Source organism: Typopeltis vanoorti, chromosome 11 (assembly GCF_054136105.1).
Source record: "Typopeltis vanoorti isolate ZY-2024b chromosome 11, IOZ_Tvanoo_1.0, whole genome shotgun sequence".
Classification (NCBI taxonomy): domain Eukaryota; kingdom Metazoa; phylum Arthropoda; class Arachnida; order Uropygi; family Thelyphonidae; genus Typopeltis; species Typopeltis vanoorti.
In genome coordinates this window covers 19585117-19599126 of record NC_143559.1, presented here as the reverse complement: position 1 = coordinate 19599126, position 14010 = coordinate 19585117, and the positions used below count along the sequence as shown (strand labels likewise).

The following is a 14010-nucleotide window of genomic DNA, read 5'->3' as shown; positions in this document are numbered from 1 at the left end:
TGAAAGATTATATACTTAGTTAATCCTTCATGCAAGCAAACAAAGTTTGTGCTTGAAGTATTATCAGGACAGGAGCAACACTTCTGCATTACTTCAACCTTGATATCACCTCTGGGTCTAGCTCCCACTGAAGAGACCTCAATAAAGGTCGAAACCGGTCTGGGTAGTGACCCTTCCCATAATGCATAGCATTATACATGTCTGCAAGGAGATGTGCTTTGCATTATGGGAGATACTAAGGCAAGTGATGTGAAGTTATACCACCTTTGCGATGAGTTGCCCCTGTTCTGATAATACTTCAGGCACAAACTTTGTTTGCTTACACTTGGGTAAAGGATTAACTAAGTATATAATTTCTTGTATAATCAAGTGGAAAAAACAAAAAAAACTTCCAACATCTTTCTCTAATCCAGAGGATTTAATAATAAGGAGAGACACCTTTTGGCAACTCATATAAGAAAGTATGACTTCTACAGTACTTCAACCTTGGTATCACCTCTGGGTCTAGCTCCCACTGAAGAGACCTAAATAAAGGTCGAAACCGGTTGGCGACTTGATTCCAGGGAAGCAGAGTTTCTGCCTAAGGTAATGGATGGCAATGCCAATGAAGTTTTAAATGAGGCTTGGCTGTTGCTGTTACTCTTGGGTTGAGGGGTAATGAATGGCAATGCTGTAGCCAGTGAAGTTTCAACTGAGGCTCGGTTGTTGCTGTTACCCCCTCAGATGAGATATGAGCGACTCTTTTCAGTGGTGGGATGGGCCTGCTAATGGGTAGAGCCAACGCTGAGAATTCTTCTCAGTGACAGGGTTAGCCTACTGCCGAGTGGAACAACGCTGAGTTAAAAGATCCATCGGGTCACTCATTGTTGAGTGATCTGGGGGGGGATCACGAGTTTTTGGAGAGGTAACCCCACACATAATACAGGGAAATCAGTCTGGGCAGTGACCCTTCCCATAATGCATAGCGTTATACATGTCTGCAAGGAGATGTGTTTTGCATTATGGGAGACTAAAGCAAGTGATGTGAAGTTATGCCACCTTTGCCACGAGTTGCCCCTGTCCTGATAATACTTCAGGTGCAAACTCTGTTTGCTTACACTTGGATAAAGGATTAACTATCTATCTATTTATCTCTCCCTTCCATCTGATTCAGACGGGTTGGGCCTCCTCCTAATGAGGAGTCACGTTGAAATAATGCAGCTGGCATGCCAATCCTCTGCTGCATCCCTAATGGAGGTATTCAAGACTGTAGTCCATGTGTGTTCACGGGGCTGGTTTGCCTGCTTGCAGGATGAAAAAAAAAACAGCTAAACTGGCAGAAAAACCCTACTGCCTGTGCCCAAGACCAGCTAACTTGGCTATGGCTGAGGAAGGTCCTTGAGCTCCTCATGTTTCCTATGGGAATCGAACCTAGGACACTCCTTCCCCAGGTATATGGTTGCAAAACGCACAGCCACTAGGCTAACTATGCAGACAAAGGATTAACTAAGTATATAATTTCTTGTATAACCAAGTGGGAAAAAAAGTAAACTTCCAATTATGAAAGATCTTCAAACATTAAACAATTATATACTACAAGGATTATTAAAAGAAAAGGAATAGAGTTAAATGTCATCAGCAAGGCTATGGATAGGATTTGAGGTTAGTGAGAGAAAGTCATTTATATATAAGGGGAGGAAAGTGAGTTAAAGCACAGAGCTCTGTGCTGTATGCTTTAATGACTGAGAAATATGAAGAAAGGAAACCATTAACAATGACAAAGAGTGAATGATCACAGAAAAAGCTGACAATCCAACTCTAGAAGACAAAAGACAAACCATAATGTGTTAGCTTGCTAAGCAGGCTCTATGCTTGAACTAATTAAATATCCAACAAACGTCAAAACAATCATGTGTTTCTACAAACCTTTCCATGGTCTGTATCCAAAAGGTGGGTGATAATGGTTAGAAGATCAGCTGTGGATAGAGTGGTGATATCCAAGATGGATTTTGTCATTCTCCACGAAAACAGCAGAAGACTTAATTCTTTACTTATCGTGAATAGGAAATAAGTTATGATATTAAATTGTAGTTATATTCAGGGCTCAACAATTATACTCACCTGTGGTGAGTAGATTCTGTCAGCTGACAGGTAGCTGCACAATCGACAAAAGAGAACATTTTTTATTTAATAAAAAATAACTGTTTAAATGAAATCATTTTTTTTTTAATTTAAGAAAACAAAGAGGAATATGCATAATATAAAGTGCCATTCTAGTAACAAAAATTAATGTAACAAATTACATTTTCCAAATAAAACAGAACAATCAATGGTGTGTTTACTGTTCATCATATTCTTATCATTCATTTCTTGGAATGGTTATGGACCTCCTACTGATTACTAAGACATATTAAAAATGGAGGGGGGAATCACGGGTAAGTACATTTTTTCCAAGGTGAGTATGATTTTGGTATAATTTGTCGAACCTGGTTATATTTAAAATATTTAAAACTCTACGTAAAATTATAACCATTTTAATTAGTTAATGCTAAATAATAAAATTCTTCTTAATAAATTTGTAAAATACTGGATAAAAAAGACATGCTAAAAAAAAGATTAAAAATTCTGAATTTATTAATATTAGAATTTTTTAAATTAGATCTTTACCATTGCAAGAAAGCATGTCATCACTAACCTGAGCATATTCTAATAACTTATTAGTCGCCTCTGGATCCTTGTTCCACAATAAATTTTCACACAAATGCAGTAATTCTTGTTCTATGTCATCAAAAATGGGAAGGCAACCTGCATTGACAATTCCAAGGTTCATACCAGCCTGAAAAAACGGAAACAAAAAAAAATAAAAATAAAAATAAAAATAAATTATTTATATATAAATATACACACACATATATACACAAACATCCATCCACACACACACACACACACGTGTGTGATGCATGTGTGTGAAAGTATTAGTTTCATCAGTTACCTATCCCCATTCTTTTCTTGTTTTTCAGGAAGTCTTATCCCTCCATACCGTTATCCCATTCCTATACAACATGATATGAAGTGACAAGAATATTTAACCAGAGAAAGGAAAACTTTCAGAAACAACATGATCACCACAAACAAATGTCAGTTATAAATGTACATTATCAAAAGAAATAAAATTCTTGTTCTCATTGAAATTAAGCTGACTTTTTTTATCACATAATATATAAGCACACTGCCTATACTGGAATGTACAATGCCATACATACATTGCGATTCACTTGCCAGACAGTTCTGACTTTCAACTATCAACCCTACAGAAAAAATGTTACAAACCTATAGCATATCAATTACCGTGTGCAAGTAATGATTACATGGAAAGGAATTCATTCATAGGCCTCCTGAATAGTTGGAAATCATAGTCTATAGGAAAAACAGCATGTGACTCTGTTCCAAAGAACAAAGATGGATGGAATGAAAGAGGAAGAGGAAAAGAAGTCAGTACAGTAGGTCTGAAGTTAGAGTAATACACAATTTTTCAATGGAACATTATGTAAAAATGCCTACAGAAAAAGAATAAGGTACAAAATGAACATATATGAGCAAGTGATCAGAGTGCTGTGAGAGATGGAGTAAAGAAATTTTGGGAGTATGACAAGGATTATCTGTCACTGCCAATAGCAAATCCCTCAGCACTGCTTCTAAATGGTGTGCTAATGCCCAATTATGTCTTCAAGAACAAAAGAAATCAGTTATTAAAATGATATCAGAAAACTGATATTATTAAGGACTAATTTTGTTTCCAGGAACCCTGTGAATGGAAGAATTTGTACTCAAGCTCTCCCAGTACAGACTCTTTGCCTGATCATTGTATGATAGATTATAAAAAACATGCAGTACAGCTCTTGTCTTCCATAAAAAGGAAGCTATCTTGTTTTTACTTAGTCAAAACATGACCTAGACATATAACACATTCATGGTAGGTTATGTTTCACGTTTCATGCATCTGGATGTAACTCACTTGATCTTATTAACATCATCATTCAAGAAACCCATGGAGCCATGGAAACTCATTATGGGAGATGCATGGAAGTTTTTTTTTTTTGCCACCACCTCTGGGTCTGGCTCCCACTGACGAGACCTTAATAAAGGTCGAAACCGGTCTGGGTAGTGGCCCTTCCCTTAATGCATAGCATTATACATGTCTGCAAGGAGATGCGCTTTGCATTATGGGAGATACTAAGACAAGTAGTGATGAGAGCTTGGTCCACCTTTACCACAAGTTGCCTCAGTCCTGAAGACACTTCAGGCACAAACTTTGTTTGCTTACACTTGGATAAAGGATTAAACTAAATTTATTATAGTCTAACCAAGTGGAGAAAAAAAAACTTCCAACATCTTTCTCTAAATCCAGAGTAATTTAATAATAAGGTGAGACACCTTTTGGCAACTCGTATAGGTAAATGTGACTTCTCCATTACTTCCACCTTAGTATCACCACCTCTGGGTCTGACTCCCACTGACGAGACTTCAATAAAGGTCAAAACCAGTCAGCATAGTGGCCCTTACCTTAATGCATAGCATTACACATGTCCACAAAGAGATGTGCTTTGCATTATGGGAGATACTAAGACAAGTAGTGATGAGAGCTTTGTCCACCTTTACCATGAGTTGCCTCAGTCCTGAAGATACTTCAGGTACAAACTTTGTTTGCTTACACTTGGATAAAGGATTAAACTAAATTTATTATAGTCTAGCCAAGTGGGAAAAAAAACTTCCAACATCTTTTTCTAAATTCAGAGTAATTTAATAATAAGGTGAGACACCTTTTGGCAACTCATACAGGTAAATATGACTTCTCCATTACTTCCACCTTAGTATCACCACCTCTGGGTCTGGCTCCCACTGATGAGACCTCAATAAAGGTCGAAACCGGTCTGGGTAGTGGCCCTTCCCTTAACCTCCCTACCGGCTAGGATGTCTACAGACGTCCAGATAAATCTGGATACGATTCAGTACACCTGTTGAAAGAACATGGATAAGAAGTGCAATTCGGTCAGCATGTCCATTAGAAGGTGTGATAATCCCTCACGCTGAAGACAGCACTTAATCAGATTATCTCAGGCTCATAGCTGTGTCTCAGTTACCTATAACAAGAAATGCACTTCCTTGTTCTATGCTGGGTAACTGAATTTTAGTTACATTGGATAAACTAAAAATATAGAAATTATTTTTATTTTCTCTTTTTATTGTAAAATACAATTTTACTGCCTGGACAAAATACAGATCCTTGCCTAATTTCTTCACTTAAATATGGCTTTACATTCCAGAATGAATTTAGTTTTTAATTTTTTTTGCTAATTGTTTTCTAATTGCTTACTCCACAAACCATTTTCTTTGTTCTCGAAGAAATTAATTCACAATAATTATTTGAAATATTATTTAACAAAACCAGCTGCCGACGTTTGATATTATATTTTTGTTCAAAATCATGATTCGAAGTATACTTCCCAGATTTCCTGAAGGACATGCTTGAGCGACTTTGCTTTATAAAGAATAATGAAATTCTTTAAACATATCACTAATTTTTTTTTCTTTATATTGTATTCTACTATTCTTTTCACTTTCACCTTCTTGATTTCCCTGTATAATTGGTCATTACAAAATAAAATTAAAGGTTATGATTTAAATTGATATGTATATATTTTCTGCTAGTTCAGATATTATGCTCCAATTTTATAATAAGCAATACTTTTGCTTATATATGTATATATTTAAATTACAAAGTTTTGTATTAAAAATTTCTACTATAAAAGTTCGACAGAATCAACAATATTATTGTCATATTTCTTTTTCTTGCGTAGGAGGAAAACGGTAAAATGCTACTCTTGTAATTGTATCAGATGTTCTAATGGCAAAAATAGTAAGAAAAAAAAATCATTTGTACTTTCTTTTCAAAACACAAAGTGAGAACATTGTAAATTCACCCAATGAAAAAGAAAATACTCCATATTTTTCTTGTGCTATCTGATTTTTTTCTTGTAGTACAAAGAAGAAATCACTGCGCATAAGATGGTAGAATACAAGAGGGTAGAAATCTGTAGATTGATTACATTATAGCTGATAGAGAATTCATGCCAGAAAAATTATTTATGTAAGAGTTCTAACATCAGCAGATATAACGATATTTTCTTCTAGTTTAGATAGGTGACATTATTGAAATAGCTAAATCTTTACTACTATTTACACTAAAATGAATGGGCATGTTCCTCAAGTGATTTACGTTAAAAACAGTTGTCTTGCGAACGATTTATAAAATAAATTCTCTGAAATATATGCAAATTGAATAAGTCTTCAATATAACCTTCCTGCCCTCCCCAAAAAATAAGATTATGTGAAGTATATGCTCCTTTTCTTTTAAAATAATTCAAGTCCTCTTTTTCAAGATAATTATATGAAATAATTTATAATTTTTCGATAATAAAAATGAAACTGATCGTTATAAATTAAGAACTTATTTCAGCATAAATACTGTATCAGCCTGTAAAAGAAATGTCTGTATTTTCTTCTATATTAGGATGTCTATTAATTAACAATTAAAAACAAAACACGGCATTCTTGATGTATCTCGGACTATAGCTTGAGGCACTTTAGTGTCCCTTCTAGCTAAGCGTTCTCAATTTTCTTCCTCAATAGCACTGAGAGTAATCTAAGCCTTTACCTTTCCCACCAGCTAAGAGGATTACTACAAGTATTTCTAAGACGTAGATTACTTCAGAAATAGCACCCAGAAGCATAAGTAAAAATATTTAGATTATTTTAAGAAAAAGTAACTAAAATAATACTACTAAACTTTCTTTTGTGTGGTATGCATATAAACAGTTTTATGTGGTGAAAATATAGCATAGTATTTCTAAAATTTCAAATCATTTCAGCAGACAGTAGAACAGCTGGTTTTAGATTGCAAAGAAATAGTGCAGAATTAGAAGCTTCAGGGTACAACAAACTTATTGCCTTATTTCTTTTGTCAAAACGGTAAAATGAAGTAATAGATTTTGAATACTGTCTGGAAACGTTTTCTAACCTGTAGAAATTTAGAGTTGTTATGTAATTGAATTCCAGGAGAGGATAAGGATGGGGAGGGGGAGGGGGTAAGCATTAGCAAATATTCAAAATATTTTCAACATATCTACGGTGGTTACGCATTGGATATTATAGTAATGTGCATCCTACAAAAAAAAAAAAAGGCTAAAAATCCCTGCTAAAACATCATTGGATATAAATTCTTGATACTAAAAAGATTCACAATCGGGTTATGCAATATAACATCGTTTGTTGTTCATAAAACAAAAAAAAATCGTTTCTAGAACTGAAATGTGATAATCCATATAACGGTATTTTGCTAGGAAAGAAAGCAAAAGGTCATATTTATTTCAATAAATATTATTTAAAAATATAAATACGTGACATAATATATTCAATGCAAACATCTGAAAATTCGCGAAAAAAGTTGTTTCTATATTGGAACAACCAGTGCAACTGTTCCGTTGCAGTGATTTGAAGAATAAATTTAAAATACAGCAGAATTTGCTACTACTAAATAGATTCATTGCAAAGGCTGATCGATGGTCATTTCAGGATTAATTATTTTCGCACATGTGAAATTCGTTTCAAATTTTGCGAAGAAACACACTAAATCATTTTAGAGGCAAAAAAGTCAAATATTTTAGGACAGTAAAGAAAATTCCAAGTAAAACAGTGTGTGTAAAGACAGGTGACACAAACTGTTAGTCAGACACTAACAGTTAATCCACGAATGGCTCTAAAATAGCCGTAAAGGGATTAACGGCAGAGGGAGGTAATGGCATGATGAAAGGGGACAATGCCGATGAAGTTTTGATCCATGCAGAATGCTATGGTGGGGTGGATATTTCATCCACCTCAGCCGGTAGGGAGGTTAATGCATAGCATTATACATGTCCACAAAGAGATATGCTTTGCATTATGGGAGATACTAAGACAAGTAGTGATGAGAGCTTGGTCCACCTTTACCACGAACTGCCTTGGTCCTGAAGATACTTCAGGTGCAAACTTTGCGCCTGAAGGATTAAACTAAATTTATAATGGGAGATGCATCTTATACAATAAAAAGTCTATCATACCACTCCCTAAACTCATTTACCATTCGTGCTCTAACTACCCTACAGATGAAATACAAACTAGTCTATGGCTTGAAACAACTGTTCTATTACAATCCTTATGCAACAGCACTATTTTACCCTAATCCCGTAGCTAGACTCAGTAAAAAAACAAGTCAACTGAGTTGTCAGATCCATAGCACATTTTCTTAAACATATATTGAAGTTTCCATACTCAAAAGTACTTAGCATTTGAAGCCCACTCTTCTCATATATTAGTAAACTTTAAATCCTTCCCATCCGTCTAGTAATAAAACATACTTTTCTTTTCTTTTTTTTTTTTTATTAGGACGAAATACCACCAATAACGTGATGAATAAACAACTTCAGTATATCTCTTCATCACTTTTATTCCTAATACTCCTGATATTTCTATATAAAGAAACACAAGTGCATTGTCAGTATTTCGATATTACAGCAATCCCTCGATTAGTGAGTCGATTGCGTTCTTTAAAATAGGCGCATTAATCGAAAACGCACTAATTAAGTATAATAACCTATGGGAAAAAGTATAATTCATTCCTCAAATTTCTTTTTTAACCCTTGATTTTTTTTTATAAAAGAATCTCAGGGCCTAGTTAAAGGAAAACTATGAAGCTGAAAGACAATAAAACATATTCAAAATATAAATCTATTATTCTGGTGGGCATTCTGTTTCTTTTTTTCATACAACTGCCTCTTCTGCAAATTTTACTACTTCTCTCCTCACAAGGGCCAGTCTCTAAACATTGCTACTTAAAAGTTTTGGCAGCACGAAAATGATTTTAAATTTGTTTCTTGAAATCTCTTTGGGCTTGTCAGTGATTAAATTTTCTTCGTATTCTTCAGGATCTTCCCGCTGTGCATCTAAATTTAGCAGATAGGAATCACTCAGTTTCTTAGAATGAGATTTAATTAACTTAGATTCATTTGAAAAGCCTCTAAAATCATTTGCACAATGTGGAAGAATGTGATTCCAAATGGATCACATATTGCTAGTGATCAATAGTAATTTCATTCGATTTTGCGACTTTATAACCAGGCTGAGATTTCTCTGATTTTGCCAGAAAAGTCTTGGAAGGCACTGGCTTCCAAAAAAAACCCCAGTTGCACTGACATTAAATATTTGTTAGTCACAATAGTCCCCCTTCTTATACAATTTTCTTCACATCTCAGGATAATTTGCACCCTCCTCCTTATCGGTACTTGCAGCTTTGCCTGTGATTAGAACATTATGAAGGCTATTTCTCAAACCACCCAGCACTAACATGGAATTCTTCTTGAACTTATGTGGAGAGCTTGCAGGAAGATTTAAATAGGCTGTCAGTATGGGCAAAAGTTAATGGGTGTCAGTTTAATGTCGAGAAATGTAAAGTTACATATTTTGGGATAAATAGATTATAAGCTATGCATCACATTGATGGCACTGTACTCCAGGAAACGGATGAAGCTAGAGTTTAGGGGTTGTGGTAGACAGAGAGTTAAAGTTTAGAGGGCATATTGCTATGGTTGCTAAGGTAGCCCATAAGGTTACTTGGCTAGTGAAGAACACATTAGTGGAAGAAGTAGAGCTAAGGAAGTTGTTGTTGTTCCTCTTTATAAGGCCTTGATACACCCACATCTGGAATACTGTGCTCAAGTCTGGTCCCCTGGGTTTTGAGGATGAGGAAGCATTAGAGAGGATTCAGAGGCGAGTGACAAAGATGGTGGGTGGCCTGTGGAATGTTTCCTATGAGAATAGATTGAAGGTGTGTGCATTGCAGAAGATGATTGATAGGAAAAAAAGAGGGAATATGATAGAAACATCTAAGTTACTTAAAGGATTTTATAGGATAGATGCAGGGGAAATGTTTCAGCACTTGGCTAGAGGGACCAGAACAAGGGGTCATCCCTGTAAGTTTAATAAAAGTGTGGTTAGTAGGGGTGTGAGGACTAGATTTTTTGCTTGGAGAGTGGTAAATGAGTGAAATGGGTCACCAGAGTTAGATGCGAGTGCTTTGTCTCTGTTAATGGGTTCAAGGAGACTATAATAGATTGTGTGGGTAGATTGGGTCTTCCACAATGAGTCTTCATACTCCATGGATGTGCCCATATAGTAATAATAATATAGTATGCTATGCAAAATGTAGTCCTTGAATGGTGGCAGATTGGGCAATATCATATTGGCAAACTGAATTGTAGTGGCTGCCATTATTCAAACACTGTACAAAGAATACTAAGAAATTATCCACAGGCTATACAATCTATCTCGATTACACCCTCTAGTAAATTTAAAGCAAAATCAAAAAAGAGGGTTTAATATCACCCTCTGGCAGATTATCTGTGATCACATCTTGTTGACTACAAAAAGGCTTTTGGTTTGGTTGATAGACAAAATTTATTTTGCCTATTGATTTTGTGACTATACAAAGGAAGAATTAGGATTAAAGTGATCTAAGAATCTTAAGATCTCATATTTGGACTATACTGATGATTTGTCCTTATTCATAGATAATGTGAACAAATGAATTTCTTTATTGTTATCAAAACAAAAGTCCTACAGCCTGTACTCAGAGCACTTGGTGAAAAGGTAGCTTTATTTGCCTGGATCTGAAAGCAATTCATTGAGAATCAGTCCACATTCTTTGTATTGGCTGTGGATGATGTTATCGTAAGTGATACCCAAAGTGGAAGAAGTAATGCTGCATAAAGCTTTGAAATACAAAGAATATGAACTAATTCTAAATGAATCACTTTCAGGTCTATGGAAATAAAGATACCTTGTTCACTTGATGATAACTGGTGTTTCAAATGTTTGCATTAAAAAAAGTATTATTTCATTTTTGTGGAAACACTGTTTCCAGAAATTATTGCATTGCATTGTATCAACTTGATTTTAGAATTATCTTTTTATGCTTTCATATTTTCACTTTTACTGTTTACAATATACTTCACTCTCAATATAATGAACACCTAGAGACCAAACAAATGGTTTTCTGTAGTGGAAAATTTGCCATAATAAATTTCCTACTAGACTAGCAGGGTTTTTTCTCCCAAAAACTCAGACAAATCGGCCCTTCAGAAAACACACAATTTACAGACAAAAAAATACTGGTTGTGGTGGTGGTTGATGATTGGTAGTATGTAGTGGTGAAGACGAAGAATTGTACAGTAGGTGTCCTCCTGCGATGAGTCTTCAGACTACTTGGAGGTGTCACGAATAATAATAATAATAGCCTTATTGGTGTCTGTGTGTGTGTGTGTGTGTGTGTGTGTGTGTGAGAGAGAGAGAGAGAGAGTATCAAAAGTATATTTGTGGAAACCAGTTCTTTATACTTGAAGTACATTTTTCAGTGATTAACTCGACTCAGATTAAAAGTATAATAGCACTTAAGTACCTGAAGTACATTTTAAGCACTAGTTAAAAGTACTGCAAATGTTACCCTACTTCCCATCTCTTAAGATGAGTCAATCACTAAAAATGTACCTTCAAGTATGAGGTACTTTTGATACTCTTCCCCCCTGCCACACACACACACACACAAAAACAAGGATAGTCTGAAGGAAATTTGCTATGACAAACTCTCCACTACAGAAAACCATTCATTTTGTCTCCAGGTGTTCATTTATGTTGAAAGTGAATTTACTGTAAATAGTAAAAGTGAAAATATGAAAGCATAAAAAGGTAATTCAAATTTTAATTCAACCTTCAAATAATCAAGTCAGTATAATACAATAATATAATACAGTAATATAATGATTTCTGGAAACATTGTAGACACAAAAAAAACTAACTGGTCATCATCAAGTGAAAAAGGTACCTTTATTTGAAAGCAATTCATTGAGAATGAGTTCATATTCTTTGTATTTCAAAGCTTTATGCAGCAAAACTTCTTCCACTTTTGGTATTACTTATGAAAACATATCCACTGCCTTCAGATAATAAAGTTAATTTTAAAATACAAAGAATATGAACTCATTCTCAATTAATTGCTTTCAGATCTAAGCAAATAAAACTACCTTGTTCAATGACTGATATTATATTATTTTATATAATATAGTAATATAATGATTTCTGGAAACACTGTAGATACAAGAAATTCAATGATACTTTTTTTAATACAAATATTTTTATCTGAAACTAACTTTTTTTTTTATTAGTAGTAGTATACCCTCCACAGAGTCATCAGACTCATTGTAGGAGGTTCATTCAACTGATAACATACAAAAGAGGGAAGACTTAAAAGTCCTGATAAACACCTAGAACAAAAATTATATTAAACCAACTAATATAACCACAAGAAAGAACATATCTTAAAACCCTTTGACCCCTATGTTTCATCAAATTGTAATAATTTGTTCATTTTCTTTTAGGATATATAAGAAGACATTTTTGAAAAAATTTGAAGACACAGAGGCACAGTCCATCAAGTTTTTCATGCTGCAAGAAACGTCTGCAACTGAGATTTACCAAACATTGTGTGAGACTTTAGGAGACAGCGCCCCCAGCATATCCAACAGTTGCCAGTGCTAATTTTTTGGCTTGTATTGTGACTGTTGATGAAACATGGCTTCATTACTATAACCCAGAGACCAAACAACAGTTAATGGAGTGCTTCCCCTCTCAGCTTCTACTGTTTTTATAATCCCTTCTGGAATAATGTAATAAAATCCCTTCACTAACTTAAATCTCCCTATCATATCACCTCTTTTCCTGCTATCCACCAAAGTCTGCAATCCACATGTCTTCAACCTCTTTCCATACCCAGAATTCCAGAGCCCTGATATTGTCTTAGTAACTTGTCTCTGGATAATCTCTCCAATGTTTCCACATCACATACAATATATAAAAATAGTTTATTTACTGCTTGCCATTAATAAGGATAAGACTCTTCCAAATTTTAGCTAAGGAAAGATAGTCATTCCAGTTAATTTGGTCAGCACTTCAGCACCCTCTTTGAAGTACTGCTAAAGATAAAGCAACATTAAAGTAAAAAATGGGTCCTGAACTAGAGGAATGATGGAAGATCAGTGTTCCTGCAGTTCCACCCCCCCCCACACACACACACAAAGTCCTGATTTTCCAAAGAGAGAGAGAGAGAGAAAGGCAATCATACTGAATCAGATAAACATTGAGTGGTGGTGGTGGTGGGAAGAGGCAGACAGACAGACAACATATTTTCAAGCTCTCTGAAATTGATTCAGAGATTCCTTCATTGTAGTTAACTGGAAGTGACTATGTTGAGTTCTGGTTTTTAGGGACAGGCATGTAAGCATCACAGATACACTGGTATCTGTTATGCAGAATGATGGTTTGGATGGTGTCAGTTCTCATCAGGGTTGGAGATGACAACATGTGCCCTCTGACTATTTTTTGAGGATGATGTTGAGCTGAATCTTGCTGGTAATGGCCAGTGAAAACATAAGTTTATGATAAAGTGAAGTTTTTAGCACATTAAATGGGGCATGGAAGAGATGGATATCCAAGAAAGCTAATTTTCTGTACATGACTTTTTCCATGGTAAAGGTGGTATGGCAGTACAGGCTTCCTGGTTAGGCAGAAAAGTAGATCCGCCTCAGATTTCAGACAAGTGATGAAAACAGCATCCACGTAATTTACCCAAAATAATAGTTGTGATCAATGTTCCCACTAAGCTGTGCATGTGTGCATGCATGGACACTAGTCAAAAAGAGTGCAAACACTTAGTAATTGCATGCATAAAAGTTCTGCTTTCAGAATTTCTAATTTACAGTCAATTTTTGTACGTACTATAAAAACAAATTATACAATAAATCATACTTGTTACTTATTTTATTCAGTAATTTTTCCAATCTACACTCCAATATTACTCTACTCCATTTCAACTTAATACACTTTAAT

General features: G+C 34.9%; 1 protein-coding gene across 3 annotated transcripts in view; it reads right to left on the bottom strand.

Annotated features, from left to right (window-relative positions):
* The window catches only part of LOC150101351 (methionine synthase-like), an 815136-nt gene that overhangs the window by 406677 nt on the left and 394449 nt on the right, over nucleotides 1-14010 (bottom strand). For all 3 annotated transcript variants that reach the window (XM_090400909.1, XM_090400910.1, XM_090400911.1), the window contains exon 19: nucleotides 2675-2815. In XM_090400909.1, coding sequence (XP_090257035.1) covers nucleotides 2675-2815 — 141 coding nt within the window. The remainder of the gene's footprint in view (nucleotides 1-2674; nucleotides 2816-14010) is intronic.